Genomic DNA, 20,942 nt, shown 5'->3' on the forward strand with positions numbered 1-20,942 from the left:
TGCCTAGACGGGCCTGTAATTATGAAATAGAAAATTCAGTTAAAAACTTTCGATTTTTATTATTTGACTGTGGACACATTGATTTTTTTTTTTTTTTTTTTAATTCAGACAACCTCTTAACTTTGGCACTTATCTATTACTTAGAGTGTGGCTGTGGAGGAGGTCGTCTTCGGTAGGAAAAAGAAAATTTCTGAGAATACATTTAAGTGCAGGATTTATGCCCTCCTGCACAATTTTCAAAGACTTCCAGCAGGCCAGGTTGGAGTCTTTGCTGAGCAGATTCTGGTCCCCTGGCCTTATGTTTGACACTCCTGGTGTAAATGATTTTCCTGCATGTATCACCGATGTGAGTATCTAAAGGTAAAATTACCTAGTTTTATTCTGGATTAAGTAACTCCCAAGCCTACTCAGCTCAGTTTCCATGGTCTCAGTCAAAAAGGAAATATTGCAGCCTCCTAATGAGTGCCCTGATAATTTAAAAACTATATATATATTTTTTTTTAATCATTAAGCACCTAAACTTAAACTTGACATGTTGATTCTATATTTTCAGAACTTACCAGGTGTGTTTTGAAGCGGTGTGTATGGAAGCAATGCACAAGACTTTTCTAGTACATGTTTGTTGTTTGTACTCTTTTTAAAAAAAAAAAAAAAAAAGTTTTCTCCAGCTCTCCGTATCCAAAAACTCAACATTTTACTTAGTGAAAATTTCTTTTTATTAATTTTAAGCTTTGACATTAGCAGAGTTTGCTTTTTTTTTTCTCCTATTTTTTTTTTTCAGGACTCTCTTGGAAATTAGATTTTTAATCTCAATGAGATTTTTTTTTGATTTTTTTTTTTTTTTTTTTTTTTACCTGGATAAATAAAGGACTAATATTTTTCTGCTGGTCTCACCAACCTAAGCAAAGTTTAAGCTGATGCCAAAGTCACCGTCGGAGCAAGTATGGAGTGAAAGCAGCTTCCAAAACCATATGCTGGTTATTTTCTACAAGAAAGGTGTTGCAGAGCATGATGTAATGAGAATGGATGTGATAAGGTGGTAGAAAATCACAGCAAGGGAAAACTCATATCTGATGGATCTGAATTTGAGCTAAATTAAGTCCATTCAGATACAGATATAAAATAGGAGCTGGAATAAGTCTAACTGGGGCCCTCAGCAAGAACTTTATTTGGAAAAACATAGGACACAAATGTGGAGGGGGAAAAAAACCAAGCCAAGAAAAACACAGACCAGCCTCTCCATATTTTTCCTGTGGGTTGTCAAATCTGGCTGAATTAATTGGTGTTACCTAATTCAAAGTCTACCTATGGTGAGGGGTTACGCAGACCTATTGGAGGAATTTGGTTGGCATTATTTTCAAAGGTGGCTGTGAGACTTGTTATACTGCATGGTTTGAAGATATGACACTAACGAGAGGCAAGTTGAGATGGTTTAGATATGTGCAGAGAAGGTATAAATATGTATTAATGCAAAGGATGCTGAATATGGAGCTACCAGGCAGGAGGAAAAGAGGAAGACCACAGAGAAGATTCATGGATGAAGTGAAGGAGGAAATGCAGATGGCTGGTATGAGAAAGAATTCAAGGGAGACAGCGAGATGAAGACAGATGATCTGCTGTGGTGGCCCCTACTGGGAGCAACCAGAAGAGGACTCTTTAAAGGTCTATGGCAAAAAGGATCTGAAATTTCTTCCATATACTGGTATGGTTTGTATTTTTCACTATTAAAACTATATAAGATTAAAACATAACATTTTAAGGAATGTGTAGCAGTGCTTTAGGCCTTAATGTAAAATCTTTATTGTGGCTGAAGTGTTCATAGTGCTGTCTTATCTCAGTCCTGAGCTGTTAAACGTTGGACTTTCTTTGACAGCACTAACAAAAACCAGCTCACGTCACCTGCTAGTCCCGCCCACAGCGTGACGTAGCCTTTTCCTTCCTCGTCTCCGCTGCTAGTAAAGTTAGCAGTAGCACCTTTTAGCCTCCAGCAGCTGTCGGTGGCAGTCAGTCAGCCAGCCTGTCAGTTCGAGTGGCGGTGTGTGTTTGTGCGTGTATAAATCCCCCCTCTTTATTTACCCTCCCGTAGAAAAACCGAGGGCGGCCGGGTTGTTTCTTCGGGAGCCAGCTTGCTTCACCTCTGCGGGCCAACTGCGATAAAAAAAAAATATTGTTGTCCTCGCCGTCACGACAGGAAGAAGCCCTGGGACATGGCCAGACCAGAACAAGTCCTGTTGCTGGAGCCACAACACGAACTGAAATTCAGAGGTAACCGAAGAAGCGGAGGGCAGGGCCGAGCTTAGGTAGCTAACACAGGAGACGTTGTAAATGAGAGCCAGTATTTCGATTTCTGCACTACTGAGTAGTTGAATGTGCCATTCGTTGTATATGCTGTGGTAAAACGTGAGGGATATAGCTGTTAGCTGTAGTCTACATTGTGTGTACGACAGTTGTGCGGTGACAGGTGAAACGACACTGTGCGACGGTGCTAACTAGCTCGCCGGAGTAGCATCCAGCTAATCTCACTAGCAACAAGGCAAACTGCTAGCTGTCATTGCAGCGTCAGGGCAGGCCCGCCGCACCGTTTCTCTAATTCTCTCATTTGCTTGTCATACGTTCTCTTTTATACTCTGACAGCATTGGAAACACCTCGATTTGATCTAATGGTTCAGTTAACCTCCCCTTCGGTGTCGTTTCTACTGCCCGACTGCAAAGAATTCCCTATTCTAGCATTTTCCACGATCAGGGTGTCATTGCTTATCCTTATTACCATGCTATTTCACAATATTATAAGCTAGCCGGCAGGAGATTTGGCGTTTTCTCCCACTGTGCAACCCGAATTCCTTTACAGCTTTTCTGTATCCAAGCACAATGATTATGAAATTACGGACTGAGCTGCAGTGCCAGCGGTAATGATTATTTTCTTGGATAATTACCTTGGTGTGTCATTTTTGCTGCAGAAATGGGTCAAGTGAGGGCCTAGGGTGGTGGTATCAGTTTGAAGTGGGCTGTTCACTGATTGATTGTTGCAGGGCTTTGGAGAAGATCCATACACCCACTCTGTTACTGATGCACACTTGCATCAACATCAGTTTCCAAAACCATGCTTAAGCTGTCAAGAAACGTGTGAGAGACCTAATTGCTACAGAGACAAAAGGAAAACATTAGCACTTAAGACACCCATCTAGTAATTTTTCTGCAGCATCCAACGTTTGGCTGAGGGCGTGGTATGAATTATAAACACGTGCACACTTTGCTGATCTCACCACTGTTTTAATGTTTAATTTGCTCTGTTTGTGGCAGGCTCTGTAAAACCGCTAAAAAAAATCTGCTCTGATATTGATGTTTGCAGAAATGGATTTTTACATTGTGTATATTTGCACTTTTACCTGGGAGAATCTTTGTGCACCCACCCTGTTTTCTTTCTTCTTAGGAGCCCAAGTAACAAACAAATGCTGCATCTATACCCAAACTACGAGACGTGTAAATTCACCCACATGCTTGCACACACACTCAAGTCACTGCATTTCTTTCTTTCTCATCCTCAGGCCCATTTACAGATGTTGTCACCGCCACCCTGAAGCTGACCAACCCCACAGACAGAAATGTGTGTTTCAAAGTCAAGACGACCGCACCTCGCAGATACTGTGTGCGCCCAAACAGTGGCATCATTGACGCTGGAACCTCCATAAATGTTTTTGGTAAGGATCTTTGCATCTTTTTGCCATCCAGAAAAGTTGGTAAAGCTGTGAACCTAATGTAGAAGTTCAAAGGCTTATACTGATCCATTTTTGCCTAACTCTGTAATTAATGTTAGCTTATTGGGCTTAATAGAAGTAAAACTATATTGAGTTGTCATAATTTAAGTGCTAGATAAAGTGTAATATACTTACATTTAACAGCGTCAGATATGGAACCGTAGTGCTGAACTAGCAGCAACCATGTATTGTGTTGCAGCACGCAAATAAAGGGTCGCGCCTGCACTACCTGTAATGGATACTGCAGTCACTACCTGAGTTTATAATTACATCATGCTTGGAGACATTTTACACACATGCCTCCTTATGACTTTCCCAATAATCTGTCTAATCTGCACATAACTATTATATTTAAATTAAAAAAAAAAAAAAAAAAGACTTGTTTCTGACAACTAAAGTGGTTTCTGTCTCCTGCATCATTTTCTTTTTTTATTCTTTCATTTTTGTTTCTTATTTTTTTGGAGGGTGGTACTCAAAGTTAAAATTTTTGAAAACATTTTATCCACAGCATAAGATGGAAAAGTGTCAAATGTTTAGACATGAGACATTTTACTACCTCATGAATAAGATGAGTTAAGTTCGAATTTGATGGCAGCAACACATAAATCTTTTTTTTTTTTTTTTTTTTTTTTTTTTTAAAGACATCACGTCCTTTGAACTAAAGCAAAAAGTGCTTATATAAGGCTCTACTGGTATATGGGGTGTATTTGTCCCTATAAAATTGGAAGCTTGTACTAGGGCTGTGCCATATTATACTGTTCACGGTAATACCGGTATAATGTTGGGCAACGATAAGAAAATGAAATCTCCCGATAGAATATGGGTAAAACACGCATGCGCAGTGCCTTTGTTTTCATACGCACATGGCGGAAAAAGCACGGCGGCGACAGAGAATGAGAAGGGTGAAAGCGGATCATTTAATGAAACGGATGAACCAGAATTGGTTTGTAAAAATGCTGCAACTTCAGTGGTGTGGAACTGGTTTAACTTTCGTCCATCAGATACACAACAAAGCACTATTTTTGGTAGAGCATGCTAGCGGGCCATCGTTATTACCGTGTTTTTTGGAAAATACGGCACACTTAAAATCAATCCTTTGATTTTTCTGAAAATCGAGAGTGCCCCTTATAATCCCGTGTGCCGTATGTATGAATTCGGGTTGTGTTTACTCACCTCGAAATGATTTTGTGTGCTACACGGCGCTCGAAAATCTGTCAAATGTTTTAGTACGACTTTGCTAAGCTACGAAGCCGCACTGCTTGATGGATTGTCGGAGCATTACGGCTACCGTAGGCAGGAGCCTCGCGGAGTGATACGTACTGTGCTTCAACATAATATTACCGTATTGTGTGTGTGTGTGTATAACCTCTTTTTAAGTTTTCTGGATATTATGCATGGTTATGCTGAGGATATGTCGGCCAATTTCCCCTGGAAATGCCTTTTGGTTAAACTGTCAGCAAAGAATTTGCAATTTTTATATAACTTAAATGCAAAAAAACAGCTGCTTTAAGTGAAAATACATTGATGGGATTTTTTTTTTTTTTTTGCATTATTAAGTTGTGGAGTTGTAAAGTATTTTGTCTAGTGTCAATTATATCGTCAGTTATATCATTATCGCAAATTTTCAAATGTATATCGTAGGGCTGCTCAATGAATCGAATTTTAATCACGATTACGATCTGGGCTTTCAACGATCATTAAAAATGACTGAGCCGATTATTAGCCCCTCCCTCGTGCTTTACTCTCGCGCTGCTCTGTGTGGCAAATCGAGCGCACCTCTCTGCATTTCGAACAGCATCACAACAATTAAGAGGACCCGAGGAAAGCTTGGAAAGCTAAGCAGCATTTATTTGGAGAGGAGAGTGACTGCCGTTGGTTGAAAAGAGGTAAAAAAAACTTCAGTGGTGTGGAAACATTATGGATTTGCGGAGTCAGACGTGGATCAAGTAGACATAGTGTGTAAACTTTGCTACGGTGTCATAGCTGCACCACAGAGCAACACTGCAAAGTTCACTAAACATAGATGTTTACATTTTTCATTTATTTTTTTTATATTGCAAACATTTGCACTGTTATCAGTATTTGCACACTATTTTATATTATTTTTTAAAGTCATTATTCAATACATTGTTATTGTTAACCCTTTAAATCCCTGTAGAACCGCGTAAGCTAACGCAATAATTTGTTTTGCATATGAAACCGGAGGACTTGTACTTATATCTTATGTCATCAGCTTGTCCTAGGTCACAGTTTCCTTCTACATATAGCTTTGCAAAAATTGCATAAAAAGCACTTGCAGGAACAAAAACATAATATTCCAGAAACAGGCTTTGCCGATCCGATCAGCTGTTCGTAACACTTCCCACATTGAAAAAGACGTCAACGCGAACTATCGCATATCCGCCATTTCCTGTCCGAAACCGGAAGTGACATCATTTTCGCGGAAAATGTAGTTTTTTACTTGTAGGCCTTAAAAGCCTATACTGGTGTTTTTATAAGTCATGTTTGACTCTATACTTTTCTGAATACCGTATTTCCCGGACTACAAAGCGCACCTGAATATTAGCCGCACAAGCTAAAATCAGGGGAAAATCCTGTTTTGTACCTGACTAAAAGCCGCAGGTGTTTCAATGTTGACTTATCATATGTAAGAGAATATGCACAAAGGGAATTGTCAGGAAAGAGATGGCTGTTTGGAGACATCACTTTTATTAATATTTTGAAAAACAAGTTATGGGTACATATTTGCACATGTAGTACATAACAGTAGCTTACAGCACACCAGAAAAATAGATTCGGACTACCTTTTAGGCTCAGGTGCAGTGACACAGCTTTGACAAAAAGAAAAGTCAGTCATTCACCACCATCTTTCTCTTCTTCCTGCGCACTAAAACCACCAAAGTCCTCTCCTCCAGTGTCGGATACAAACAGGCTCAGGATGGCTTCGTCATCCACTCTCCGCTTCTCTCCTTCGTTGTCACTTTCAAAACCAAAGAAATCCTCATTGTCAGTGTCAGAGTCTAACACCCTCTGAAGGGCCGTGGCGGTGTCCTCCTCTCCATCATGCAGCAGTCCAGCCCTTCAAAATCCGTTGGTGATCATGGATGTTTTCACACTTTTCCACGCTGTCAGAATCCACCGGTGGAGTTGGGCATAACTTGCTTTTCGCAAGTTTATCGCCGCTCATCATCCACGACTCCCGCTGAACGCGTAGCACTACTTTGAAGTTTGTTTTTCGCGCTACTTCGTACGGCACTACGTTGCCTGGCGGACGGACATGTGACTAACATACCACTCTTGAACCCCGATCCTTCCGCCAGGCAACGTAGTGCCGTACAACAGCGGAACAAACAAAACAAATCGTCTTACGATATGACAAAAATCATGGACAATCCATAGAAAAGCCGCACCTGACTAAAAGCCGCAGGGTTCAAAGCTTGTGCAAAAAGTAGCGGCTTATAGCCCGACATTTACGGTAGTTTCTGGGATGCTTAGAACTCGAATTGCACTGCTGGAAATAGTTTATTTTGATGCACATGCTGTTTTCTTTGCAAATTTGCATCATAGGATTGTTTTTTGTTTTTCCTGCAATATATAAAAATTGCTGTATCTCCAAAATAAAACTATGAAGACACTCAAAATAAATTTCCTGTTGTTGTAAACTATTTTTTGCAACTTTTTTGTATTTAACTTTTTGAGGGATAAACCTCTTAAATTTCCCCAAGTAGAAATATATGTTAAAAAACAAACAAAAACGATTTTCAATTTTTTTGTAGTTTATTGCACTTTTTTGCAATTAATGTAGTTACTATGGACTTAATGCATACATATTATTAAAATATGGGCTATAACAGTTGTATTGATGTATAGCAACTTGAAATGCTCCCACAAATGGCACTACAGCATGTAAAAAAAAATAAATAAAAAAAATAAAATAATAATATAAGCTCTGGCGGACTTGGTTCTATGGTAGGTCTTAAAGGGTTAAATAAATATCGTCAAATAATCGAGATCTCAGTTTCAGTGAAAATAATCGTGATGATCATTTTTGCCATAATCGAGCAGCCCTAGTATATCGTGATAAATATTTTTGGTCTTATCACCCTGCTCTAGCTTGTACTACTTGAAAGACACAATAAGTCCTGAAAGGTACATACAAGCTTTAGAGCAACATATTCATCTAGAGGTCGTCTTTTTCAAGGAAGGCCTTGAATATTTCAGCGAGACAATAAAACACAGCATACTGCAGCTATCATAACAGCATAACTTTCTAGTAAAAGAGTCCAAGTGCTGAACTAGCCTGTCTGCAGTCCAGACCTTTTACCAGCCAAAAACAGCAAGAAGCTTATAACAGACAAGAATGGGACACTATTACTCCCCTGAAAGTCCAGCAACTGGTCCCATTTCCTCTGGTTTTTATGGGCTGTTGTTAAAAAAAGAGGGAATGGTAAACCACAGTAAACATGGCTCTGTCCCAACTTTTTTTGAGACATGTTGCTACAAATTCTTCAAATTCAGCGATTTTCTTCAAATTCAAAATGGCTAATATTTTTCTTGACATTGTACATTTTTTTCCATTTTCAACATGTAATGTGTTCTGTGTTCTATTGGTTTATGAGACAGGCAAATCCTGGTTTCTTCATTCTGTCTTTGTTTTTGCCCACAGTTATGCTACAGCCTTTTGACTATGACCCCAATGAAAAGAGTAAACACAAATTCATGGTGCAGTCCATGCTGGCTCCATATGACATGACTGACATGGAAGGAGTTGTGAGTACCTGAGCATACTATTTTCCTTTTTTTTTTTTTTTTTTTTTTTTTCGGGGGGGGGGGTGCTTTATTACTGGAGAATCTGAAGGGTTTAAATTTCTTACATTGCCTCTCGGCCCTGAGTTTTGTTTTGTTTAGTTGCGTTAGTGGCATCTGTGTCTTCCAAAAGTCTATCTTCAGCTGAACACTTGAATAGTGTAGCTCACTCAATGTATTTGTCTCATTCCGCAAAAGCTTTTTTTAAAACTGTTTGACAAATGTATACATTTTTATGCAGCTCCCTAAGCCTGAAAATGTAAAGTTGGTCATTTCTGTTGAGAATTTACTTTGAAGTATGGATATTAGTGAAAAATGAAGTTGTGATACAAAAGAAAAGAAAAATCTAAAGGTTCCCTTTTTCATTTTCTTGTCAACAGTGGAAGGAGGCAAAGCCTGAAGAGCTGATGGATTCAAAGTTGAGATGTGCATTTGAGATGCCTCTAGAAAATGACAAAACTGTAAGTGTTTCTCTTCACTTCAACATTTGCCACATCACTTTAAACATTCAATCACATTTTTTCACACCCCAAATGAGCTCCACAAACGGTTGTTCCACTGTGTACTTCATTGATTTAAGTACATAATAATAGCTGTCTGTAGTAACAGATTATATGCTGACTGAGTATTTAGTGGGACCTGTTGTGACAGAAAAGTTGTAAGCAGTAATCTGGCTGAAAGCACGGGAACCCCACCAAGCTGCCCAAACCTTCTGTTTGAGAGGAGGCAGCCAATCAAAAGAAGGTTAGCTAAAACAGAGTGCAGCGTTAAAAGGTGAGGAACTAAAAGGGCTCGTTTCAGACTGGATCAACTGTTTGACTGTGCCAAGGCCAAGTATAAGATGAATAAGAAATATTTCAATTTGTAAATCATGTCGAGCTCTAGCAGCAACAATGAATAACAGTATGGAGCTGAAAACAAGCACAATAGGTCCCCTTCAAAGAATAAAATCAGACTAAACCATTTAATTTCTGTTTCAGTGGAGTAGTAGTTTTTAGTTTTTTTCCTTCTGTCAGCATTTTTTTTTTTTTTTTTGTCTTGTATTCATCAGCTACACATCACTGTATCACCCATCTCGTGATTTATTTTGTTTTGTGATTTGTTTCCACTTTAATCTCCATGCTTTGTCTTTGCATGTCCCCTCGTTCCTTTTTTTTCTTCCACTCTCATCCCACCGACCACTCCCCATCTTCACTCTCTCTCCACAGCATGAGAGTGAAATCATCAAAACTGTGTCTTCCTCTGCCTCTGTTAAGACTGAGCACTCTGTCCTGCCCAAGTCAGCCAGTGCTTCGCTGGATGATGGAGAAGTGAAGAAGATCATGGAGGAGTGCAAGCGACTGCAGATGGAAGTGCAGAGGCTACGGGAAGAAAACAAACAGATCAGGGTGAGACGCGCTAAAACAAATAAGAGCCTGTGTGTCTGTCTCATATTCCAGTCAGACTTGTATTTTCTGCTCTAGCTCGTCTTCTCTTGTGCTAACAGAAGAAGCATTGCTGTGGAGTTTACTCTTAAATATAGGAGGAACAAGACCAAGTCTGAAATAAAAAACAAAACAAAACACTGAAATAAAATGTTTTATTCCAGGAAATATATTTTGACTAGTGCAACTAGTGCTGCACTACATTAACGTGAAGCAGAGAATGAAATGACTCAATGACTGCCTGAGTTTTCTCAAAGTATTTTTGTCATTGCTCGAGTCCAGAGAATTGTCCCTAGACAGCAGTGACCCCATCCTGTATGTGGTATGGCTCATATCATTGTCAGCTCGTTACGCTGATTCTTATGAATGTCTTTTCTGTTATGTGTAAATGTTTACCAGCTTATAAATCATAAACCTGAATAGGTTAATTACTACAAAATTGCGAGTAAAGGTGATTTTGAGAAATGTTTAAAACTACACTTCTACACGATCACTGTAGCAAAGTTTTGCTAGAAGTTACACTTTAACCCTCTCTTTAATATAAATAATAGGGGATTTTAATTGGAAACAGAAATTAAAATGGAATTACTCCGGAGGCAAGTCAGTACTTTACCTTAAAGGAATGAACAACCACACCTGCCATTCCCAGCAATGCAAATATCCAGGAAGATTTCCCTCTCTCTCAAATAATGCTGTCCAATCGTATAGACACACCAGATGGCAAGTAAAGTCTTGCCAGTTCTTAGAACTTAGACCCTCTGGTGACCATTAAAGTGTCCTTGTAACATGGATATAAACCTAAACATTATGTTTTATTTAGATGCGTAAAAACAACATACATTTATGAACCGGCCTTGGTCACGAAGTTTCCAAATACAAATACACTGAAAAAGAAAAAGTAATTTTTATTTGATGTTGTAGTTTTAATCACTCAACATACTACAAACCATAGGTAGTTTCAGGAAAATTAAATCAGTCGTCTAGGAGGAGTGTGGGAACAAACATACAGTCATATATGATATACAATCATCATACTGGGTGTATCATAGCAACAGCAGTGGCTGCAGTGACTCCAGACACGCTTGCAAAAGTATGGGACAAGTTTGGCTATGTTATGGACAAATGCCATGCATGGAGAGGGGGACACATTGCGCATTTGTGAAAATTGTATGTTTTGTATGTAAAGCTTTATATTCAGGCATAAAATTTCCCGCAAGCTTCCTTGTCCTTTTGATATCTGTATTGTTGTTATCCGTGATTTTTTTTTTTTCTTCATTTGTTTGTTTGTTTTGTTTTCTGTAGTTTGATAATAATTAAAAAATTCTGACAGCACTTGAAGGCAGCAGTGTTATAGCTGCTTGCAACAGAAAAGCAAAACTGTTCACTATGCTGGCTCTTTGTTAAATGATGGAAAATGATCCTGGTGTAAACATTGTTTAAAAATCCAGTAATGACATATAAAAATAAATATCAGATTTTTGATAAGCTATCATTGAGAAGCGGAGTGACAAATTCTAACAAATTAAAAGTTAACTTATAAGCGCGTATTTGTATTTCTGACTCCTTGTCTTCATCACAGGAGGATGACGGTCTGCGGAAGAGAAAGGTGACACCGTTGGCCCCCGCTCACTCCTCCTCCACCATGGCCACCACAGCCGTGAGGGACGAAGGCCTAAGCACCCGCGTGCTGGCGTTCTGCGTGCTCTTCTTTGTGATTGGAGTCATCATTGGCAAGCTGGCCCTGTAGGGACACAGACGGACAGAGCACAGTGACAGACGGACGGATAGACCGCGTGCTTGGGAGGACGCGTGTCAGCAACGGCGACTGGGATGTCTTCTGGGTTTATGTTGATCTGTTTCTTTCCTTCTTTTAAACATTTAAGGCAATATCATGATGGTTTGGTGTAAAAAGAAAACGAAAGAAGGCTATCCCAAGTTAAACCATGAGTGCGAGCATTTTTGTCACAGGTCCTTTTTTTTTTTCTTTTTTTTTTTTCTTTGATCTGTTCTTTCCGTCCATCTCTCTTCCTTAAATGATCTTCCCTAACTTGCACAGGTAACAGTTAGTCGTGTGTTTAAGTGGCTTCACGCTGGCTGAATGTCTAGTCTTTCATTGATTCGCAAGTTTTCATAAGTTGCTCACACACGTTGTCCGTTTAAAAGCTCTAACCCTCTTCTGATAATCTCTTCCACTTATTAATCTGCAAGGAGAGGTGAACACAGTTGATCAGTGAAAGACTGTTTTTTTTTTTTTTTTTTTTTTTTTTTTTTCCCCCCTTTCTAGACTCAAGCTTCATGTATTGTCCTCTAAAGAGTTTGGGGTTTTAAAAAGAAAAGAAAAAGCATGTCTGTGTGTGTGTGTGTGTGTGTGTGTGTGTTTATTTTGCCTCCTGCAGGAGCAATGATGTGTCGGACTGTGTGACTGTTTTTATGCGAGGAGACCACAGACGGTGAGGCTCACAGGCTGTGAAGAGGGCTGGTTTAAAAATAAATAAATAAATAATCCAAACGGATTTCTTGTATTCAGCAAAAATGGGGGTGTTTGTTGAAAATCTAATTGAATGATTGAATTGGATGATTTGGTGTAATCCAGACCAAGGAATCTGTAGAAATTCATTAAAATCATGACTCAGTAAATTCACAATTATGACTTCAGAGAAAGTGTTCTGTATGGTGATTTATATTTTATTTTTTGGCTTTTTTTTTTTTTTTTTTTTTTTTGGTTTGTTTGTTTCAGAAACAAAGCTGTAATTTACATCTTCATGCTTGGTTCTTGTTTTGTTTTTTTGTTTGTTTGTTAATTACTTCCTCAGGTTTGCACACAGAGTTACGCTGAACAGGAAAAAAATAAATAAAAAGGCTAATGTCTGGCTACAAAGCTCTGGACAGGTCATGCAAAACAGACTCTTACTTATCCATGCACATCAGAGTATGTAACACAAGTTCTGACCACTCTATTGAATTTTGCCCATGGTGCATTGACTTTGCGCCCTCTGGTGTATTACAGCAGTTGTTTGCCTTTTTTGTTTGTTTCTCTTCTTCCTCTCTTGTGTTGTCGTGTAGACACTTTGCTTCTGTTGTTTAAAATATTCAAATGCGCTATTCTCACTTGTGCACTCTGTAGTTTGCATGGAATGACCTGAATTTATTATGATTATTTTATTTTTTTGAGTGTTGAAAAATCCATGTTAGCAAAACCAACAAACAAAAAAATACTGTCTTTTCCAAAAGGGACCATCTTGAGTCTGGTTATCAGTTTGTGTGTGTGTGTGTGTTTTTTTTGTTTCCTTTGCTGTCACCTTTTCCGTTTGTCCTGTTGAGTTCTGGTGGTTGTGAGATAACACAGCTGTATTATCTTGGCCATCACATGACCGTCTCGGCTGATTCATTTCCTCAAAAGTTAAAAAAAAAACAATGAATATCTGCTTATTTGCATGGGGAGGGGAGGGGGTCAGATATGTCTGGATGTGGGCAGCTGTGAGAGGACTGACCTGTGAATACACACTACATTAAAGGATTTAAAAACAACAAAGGCATCAGCGCTTCAGACCACACCTGCAGATACAGTCACAACAATGTAATCACACAGTAATTGGATACTCTTTTTGTATGTAAATAAAAATTAAAAAAGACTCAAAGGATAACTGGCAAAGTTATTAACATACTGTACTAAAGGAAGAAAATAAACAGCCACCATGGATGATGTAGCATCATAATGAATTAAAATACATAACCCCCCCCCAACTGTCTGGCTCTGTGAAAGGTTTCTGTTTTTTTCCCTTTCAGTTAAGAATGCAATCTGGGAAGCATGGTGTGCATATCCCTGTAACTGCTAATACTTTGATACTTGAATAGCAGGACAAAAAATCTATACAGCTGCAAAAATACTGCCTTTACTTGTTATTTTGGGACGTTTCATTAAGTACGAAAGCACAACAGCTGCTAAACTCGAAAGAGGAAAAACTATTGTTATTATTATTAATATATTCCTTGTTAAAGAAGAGTGATTGAAGAATTAAAGAGGATTAAAAGCAGTTGTCAGGCAGATGGCGACAGAGAACCAACAGGCAACGCCCCTCATTCGCCGGGCAGAATGACGTCAGTGGGCCTAATCCAGGAAGTGGAAAAACATCAACAACCCTTCCAGGGTCCAGGTTAAGGCGAAGTGTCCGAGTAGCTTAGCAGAGACGTAGCTTTAGCTTTATTTTATAAGATATCTCGCATTTGTGTTTTGTCTTTATAGTAAGCGCTGTGTAATATCCCAGACATGTCGGTGTTTGGCAAGATATTTGGAGGAGGAGGAAAATCGGGAAAGGGACCGAGTCCACAGGAGGCGATCCAAAAACTCCGGGAGACGGAGGAGATGCTAACCAAGAAACAGGAATTTTTAGAGAAGAAGATCGAACAGGAGCTGCAGACCGCAAAGAAAAACGGCACAAAGAACAAAAGAGGTGAGACGCCGCGAGGGGTTTTTTTCCCCCGTAGTTTCTTCTCTTGCTTGTTAGATTTTTGTTGTCAGCAACCTCAAGCTAACCGTTAGCTAGCCCGTTAGCTGAGTTGGCTAACTTTCCCGAGGTGTCGTAACTGCTGGCAGCCTCATCCAGCGTCTTTACCACGGCCATGGCTGCCAGTCTGGATGGGCGGCTGTCTAGCTGTGTGACTGACTTCATTATGTGATCACCGTTAACTTATGGCCCCGCGGGGACGCTAGCCTTGGCCTTTGCTGATATTCGAGTTTTCTTTTGACTCATAGGTGGTTGTTTAAAAATCAGGAGACCTGGTTGAAGGTGTGGTGTGTGTATATAGACTGTTAGGTATGATGTTGCAAATATAGCGGCAATAAAGATATCGACCCAGTTAGCCAGGACAAGGGTTGAGCACGTGTTATAAGTGTCAGAGAGGTGGGCGTGTTTGCATCTTGATCAGATGTCCGTATAGAGACCTGTGGACCTCCAGCAGGTCCCACAGTCTCCTTACAGATGATTACGTGAGCCGATCACAGCTTGGGGCTCATTATACGTTAACTGTAATACAAGTTGACCATGTTCTACCACAACGTGGAGCCAACCATATAGATTTGTACATGTGTATTGTTCTTGTTGACATCGAGCACATTTCTAGGGATCAGAGTAAATTTAATTTAGATCAGGATGGTTAGCGGTGTCGCTTCCCAACGAGAAGATCGCAGGTTCAAATCCAGCCAGTGTGGAGTTTCCATGTTCTCTCCGGGTTCTCCATCGCTTCCCACAGTCCAAAGACATGCATGATATTAGGTCAATTGATGATTTATGGTTGTCTGTGTTAGCTCGGTAATAGACTGGCAACCTGTCCAGGGTGTACCCCTGCTTCTCATTCTAAGGTAGCTGGGATAAGTTCCAGCCAGCCCGCAGTCCCCTCCTCGCAACACCTAAATTGAATAAGTGGAAGAAGAAAAATGGATGAACAGTTAATGGAGCCACCAGATGTATTAAGTAAAAAAAATTAAAAAAAAGACTAAAAAAAAAAGTTCACAGAATGACTCAGCGTAGCACAACCTTCTCTGACAAGATCAGTATAGCCTATCAGGTTTCAGGGGTTGTTGTCATCTGACCTCTTTATCTGATTAATTACTCTCCAGGTTTTCCATTAGTCTTCACGCCGGCTATATTTGACTGTCTTTCGTATTGCTAAAAGTGTCACTAATGTGGTCGAATAATTAGCAGTGAATTATCTAGGTTCACAGAGTAGTGCTGACTAACAGGAATGACAGCCTGATTGGGTAGTATCACAAATATTTGCTGTGTTAAAGTACCATTATTCACTGTTTCTCTCCATTGTCACTAAATGGTGTTTCAAGGCCAATTTGTTCATTCTGACTCTCCCCACCCCACTCCCTGTCTTTGGATCCTCAGCGGCACTTCAGGCCTTGAAAAGAAAGAAGCGGTACGAGAAGCAGCTCGAGCAGATCGATGGGACGCTGTCCACCATTGAATTCCAGCGGGAGGCTCTGGAGAACGCCAACACCAACACTGAAGTGCTCAAAAACATGGGCTTCGCTGCCAAGGCCATGAAGTCTGCTCATGAAAACATGTAAGAGCGAGCACCAAGGCGTGATCGATTGGACTGGGACGAAACCTCTCTGCACAGATTATTTTTGCAACTTCCTTTTTGTTACTGAGACTAAAGCAAGCGTAAAGAAGATTCAGTCAGTTCTGAAATGATCAGAAATATTACAAGGAGGTTTTGCTGATAATGAAATGCATATAATTTCACCAAGATGCAGTAATCCTTTCTTTTATGCATTTATTTCAGTCAGTATCTGTAAAATGTAACCATAAAAAAGTGTATGTGGGTTTCACTGCCATGTATATTAGATGCCTGACATCCTCCTTAGTTTTTGCCGTAGAACTACTCAGACATCTAATCGTCATATTTAGATTAAATAGCCTCTTTTATAAAACCTATATGAGTGAATTCTCTTTTGCTCACAGTCTTTCCTTCTTATTTCAGGGACATTGACAAAGTGGATGAACTGATGCAGGACATTACAGAGCAGCAGGAACTGGCCCAAGAAATCTCTGACGCCATCTCTAAACCTGTGGGCTTTGGTGAGGAGTTTGATGAGGTAGGTGAAGCTCTTCAGCTGTTTTATGTTTACATTTGTGTGGTATATCTGATTCTAAGTGTGCAAGTGCCTCATTTTATTCACAGATTTTATTACCAAAAATACATAAATTGAGAGCGTACCCAAATAAAACGGGTAGTGATGATTAAAGAAAAAAGACTCAATTCTAAGCTTAAATCAAAAAAAATGAAATGGTGCAGGAGGGTTAATCTGTACTTGCATCCACAGTAACGTATTGATAACTGCAGATACACACTGTTATGACCCTGGCTTGTAGGCACGTTAAAGTGTGCTTTAACCAGGATGGAGAAGGTGGAGTTGCACCTAAAAGGTTTTAATAGATTCTTTTTAAACATTTTTTTAATGTCTTTTTTCACAAAACAGCACAGGAGACAAAAAACGACTACACCCTCATTTAAAAGAAAAAAAACCTCAACCTTTGGTACCACCTCGAGATCTGTTGTTTGTACACAGAGTAGTCTATGCATGGTGCAGTTTCTACTAAACCTGCCACAGTCGTCAGGGTGAGGCAAGTGTCCCAGATGGAAACAAAACAAGTTACTAAGCCAGAAACAAGCAAGCACCTGTGTGTGGAGCCGAACAAGAAGCCTGAGATACATGAAATTAACAATTTTTTTAAGACAGCTTCTGTAATCATCTGGAGCTTGATTGGAGCACAGGACTGGGGCAGCAGTCCATCAGAATGTCTTTTGCATCTTTGCTTATCTAAGGCTTCCTTCTTAATGATGATGGGATTTTACTGTACATGACATAAGCATGTTTTCATACGCCTGACTCAGAAATATCATTACTTATCTCTTAGACAGTTGCTATTATCCTGTGTTTGGCATATGAATGTTGCACTGATAATGATGTTGGGTTAACCCAGTATAGCCGAGTCTAATTATTAGTTATTATCTTTTTGCTTTTGCTGGTATGAATACGTTGTTGCTGGTCTTCATCCTTGGGGTGAATTTCTTTGCTTCTCAGGATGAGCTGCTTGCCGAGCTGGACGAGCTGGAACAGGAAGAGCTGGACAAAAATCTGCTCGAGATCGGTGGACCAGAGACCGCCCCTCTCCCCAATGTGCCTTCGACTTCATTACCTTCCAGACCTGGTAAGAACTCTGGGGTGTAACCATTTGCATTGCATTTTTACGCTGTTCGCAGGATGTACAAACTGTTAATTACTAACTTTCAGTGATGTGACTGCTATAGTTTTATTTTTAGTTATATAGCACCGAATCACAACAGCAGTTTCCTCAAGGAGCTTTATTTCATAGGATCTTTATCTTTATCGTCAGCTAAAGGTGCTGCTATAATAAAGAAAAAAACCCTCAATCAGATGATCCCTTATGAGCAGGCACTTGCCCCAAAGGTTTCATAGTTAGCTTATCCAGCCCTAACTGTATGCATTATCAAAAAGAAAGTTTTAAGCCTAATATTAAAAGTAGAGATAGTGTCTCAGAGCAAAGTGCTCGAATGGAATTATTATACAAGACCTTGAACATGAGGAGAAGATTTTAAATTCAATCCTGGATTTATCAGGAAGCCAGTGGAGATAAGCCAGTATGGGAGAAATGTGTTGTCTCTTTCTAGTCCCCGTCAGTGTTCTTGCAGCAGTATTGGGTAATAATGAATTACAATAGTACTTAATAGTGATTAATGCTGAATGAGGATTTGATGAGATCTCGATAGGATCCTCAGATCACATCTTTTATTTCTGTCCTCCCTCCCACAGCCAGGAAAGAGGAGGACGAGGACGACATGGAGGACCTGCAGCGCTGGGCGATGGAAGCCATGTAAATGCAGCATCCGCCACATCACACCTGCATCGGAGAGGAAAGGAACAAGAGGGAAACGAATGGACTGATGGGATGTTGTGTCTGAGTGTTTCTGTGTGTCTGAGAAGAGTGGACTGTCTACTTTATGTGTAACACTACAAAACAAAAAAAAGCAACAATGCTGTAGTCTTTCTTTTCCTTTTCCCCTTTAGAGACCCCCAAGGTGCTCAGTACAAATGAGTCCGTGAGGGTCTGCTATACTGGACAAAGTCACCTAATATTTTTACCCTCAACTTTAATGCAGCACTTTGTGGTCCTTGTCGTGTGCCATGCTGGTGGCCACAGATTTCATGTTGCAGGGTGGTGTTATAAGCTGGATGGTGCAGTAGATGGAGTTATTCACCAAGCTGTTGTCATTGTTAACATCGCTGGATGATTTTGGGGGGGATTTTCAAGGATGATTAATGCTTAAAAAATCGATTTCTCACTCTCCCGTTTACCTATTTGTGGCAATTTTTTTTTTGTGTTTTTGTTTGTTTGTTTTTTTGTTTTCCTTGACAAAATAACCCGTTGCTTCCTCGTCTTGTTAACTGCTCTGGAAATGGAGGTGCAGCTGAGTGTGTGCTGGCTGAAGAAGCTTTGAGCTGTGTGTGTTTGCCAGAATCCAAACCTCTTCTTTCATTTCAGGTTGGGTTCTTCGACCTACTGCCGCTCACTCCTTCTTTGCCTCTCCCCTTACCCTCCCAACCCCATCAGTGGTTCTCGTTCTTTGGTGTAAATATCCCAGCTGACTGTGTGTGTTTTGGTTTTTTTGTTTGTTTTGTTTTTTTAAGTACACTGCATTACTGCTGCCATTGAGCGCTTTGGTTGATGCTGCGTGAAGCATGCAACGGTGGGGAAATCACGACACAGGTCACACCGCAGGGCTAGTAAGAGAGATGTTTAACCTACCACTTTCATCCTCCTCTGTCTGTGTCCCACTCATAAAGGTTTTCATTTCAAAATGTATGTTAAAAAGAAAAAGGAAAAAAAAAGAAACTAGTAATATTAAACTATTGTCACACCTTATTAACTGCATCCAGAGGGAGATGGTGGTTTATAAAAGATTAGATTATAGCCAATCTGCAACACATGCATTTCAGAGTTTAAAAGAGTTGAATTCCTTTAGTTTTTCAGCAACATGATGTACATTTTTTACATAGAAAACGTAACACGAGGACAAATGGATAAGCATGTTTGCATTTCTATGTTTTATTTATCCAGATGAGAATATTATTTGCGAATCATTAAATGGTTTTCAATTCTTTCATTGTGGTGGAAGCATTGTCTGTTCATGCGTTTTGTTTTGGTTTTTGGTCAAATGACTAAGTTAAGCAGATCACCAGAGAAAGAAACAAAGTGTGAGTGAAGAAAAACCTCAGCAAGTACACTTTTAGTTTAATATTAAATTGGTAACTAAAGCTTTGCTACAGAGTATTTCTAAAATCACTCCATAAATAAAACAATGAAGACAGAATCTTTTTTAACAGACAAAATGAACAATAATAATTTATTATTTTCTGGCAGATGCCTTACTACCATTCAGATATCTTGTGGTGGCATGAAATATTTCCTGTATCTGTCTCTTGAGGGAGCGGCCGTTCGGTAAGTATAGGAGAGGATGGCCAGTCACTGAGCCAGCCTTCCTGATCAGTTTGCTCATTCTTTTGGTGTCGCCAGCTCCCCCAGCAGAACAAAGTAAAGTCCACTGTGCTCGTCACATCTACGTGATGAAAATCTCCATGATGTCGCATCGCATATTGCAGCATCTCAGCTTCCTTTGGAAACTGAGATCTGTGCTGATCTTCTCTTCAGCTGTTCATGTGGACTCCCAGGTACTTATAGTCCTCCACCACATCAGCATCTTGTTCCGGGTTGTGTAGCTGGAGCTTTTTTCTTTTCTTTCTGCATCACAATAACACCAAAAAACAAATATTAACAAAATCTTTTTAAAGGCGATTTAAAGACAAAGACGAGAGAAGTAACTGGTCTGTTCCAAAGGCACTAAATCTTAAAATTTGCAGCTTTTATATTCATTCAACAAAGTTTAACTAAAGGGAAAATCAATTTGCCGTTTCACTGATCTTTTGTAGTTTTGAAAAATGGTGCCTGTTTATCAGATCTCAATGATTTTCCCTTAAAGTACAACTATTATTCTGGATAAAGCACATTAGCTACATAGCGGCAAATATTTACATAATAATCAGTGGCTGTATACAGTCATTGTGACTTTATGACAATCATTATGAGATCAGAAGGGGAAATACATAATACAAGATATGCTCCAGGTTGTAAAGAAAGAATCGACTATACAGTGTTGATAGCAGGTGTTATAGCCAAGTTTACCTATGCTTTATATCAGTTGTCTAAATTTGACAAGAGGAAATGTTCAAACAAACTCCCACTGCCACTCAAAAGGAAAATCTGATGAAAGATTACCTGTGACTGGCAGGGTTATAAACAGATACCTCCTGCCAACCTTCCTAAGAGGCAAAAGAAACACACTTCAAAATGATAAATTGTTTTTTTGA

The 20,942-nt window shown here is 39.6% G+C and overlaps 2 protein-coding genes across 3 annotated transcripts; both read left to right on the forward strand.

Moving 5' to 3' along the window:
* Positions 1 to 1,921: 1,921 nt before the first annotated feature.
* LOC147305071 (vesicle-associated membrane protein-associated protein B-like) lies at positions 1,922 to 13,617 on the forward strand. Of its 2 annotated transcripts, none has more exons than XM_086278399.1 (6): positions 1,922 to 2,265; positions 3,546 to 3,698; positions 8,422 to 8,525; positions 8,942 to 9,022; positions 9,818 to 9,949; positions 11,565 to 13,617. In XM_086278399.1, exons 1-6 carry the CDS (start codon positions 2,208 to 2,210, stop codon positions 11,730 to 11,732), a joined length of 696 nt encoding a protein of 231 aa, XP_086134525.1. In that variant the 5' UTR covers positions 1,922 to 2,207; the 3' UTR covers positions 11,733 to 13,617. The 2 variants fall into 2 exon arrangements, with proteins under 2 accessions (XP_086134525.1, XP_086134524.1); XM_086278398.1 differs by having other exon boundaries at positions 1,923 to 2,265; positions 9,770 to 9,949.
* Positions 13,618 to 14,084: 467 nt separating this feature from the next.
* Positions 14,085 to 19,679, forward strand: LOC147305072 (charged multivesicular body protein 4c-like). Its single transcript, XM_086278400.1, has 5 exons — positions 14,085 to 14,436; positions 15,877 to 16,054; positions 16,475 to 16,589; positions 17,580 to 17,706; positions 18,330 to 19,679. The coding sequence occupies exons 1-5, from the start codon at positions 14,253 to 14,255 to the stop codon at positions 18,392 to 18,394; spliced, it is 669 nt and encodes a 222-aa protein (XP_086134526.1). The 5' UTR covers positions 14,085 to 14,252; the 3' UTR covers positions 18,395 to 19,679.
* Positions 19,680 to 20,942: the final 1,263 nt, after the last annotated feature.

The sequence above is a fragment of the Aulonocara sp. 'chitande type north' Nkhata Bay genome, linkage group LG20 (genome assembly GCF_057382095.1).
Source record: "Aulonocara sp. 'chitande type north' Nkhata Bay isolate Kocher_YH1m ecotype deep benthic linkage group LG20, A_spYH_male_GT1.1, whole genome shotgun sequence".
Classification (NCBI taxonomy): Eukaryota; Metazoa; Chordata; class Actinopteri; order Cichliformes; family Cichlidae; genus Aulonocara; species Aulonocara sp. 'chitande type north' Nkhata Bay.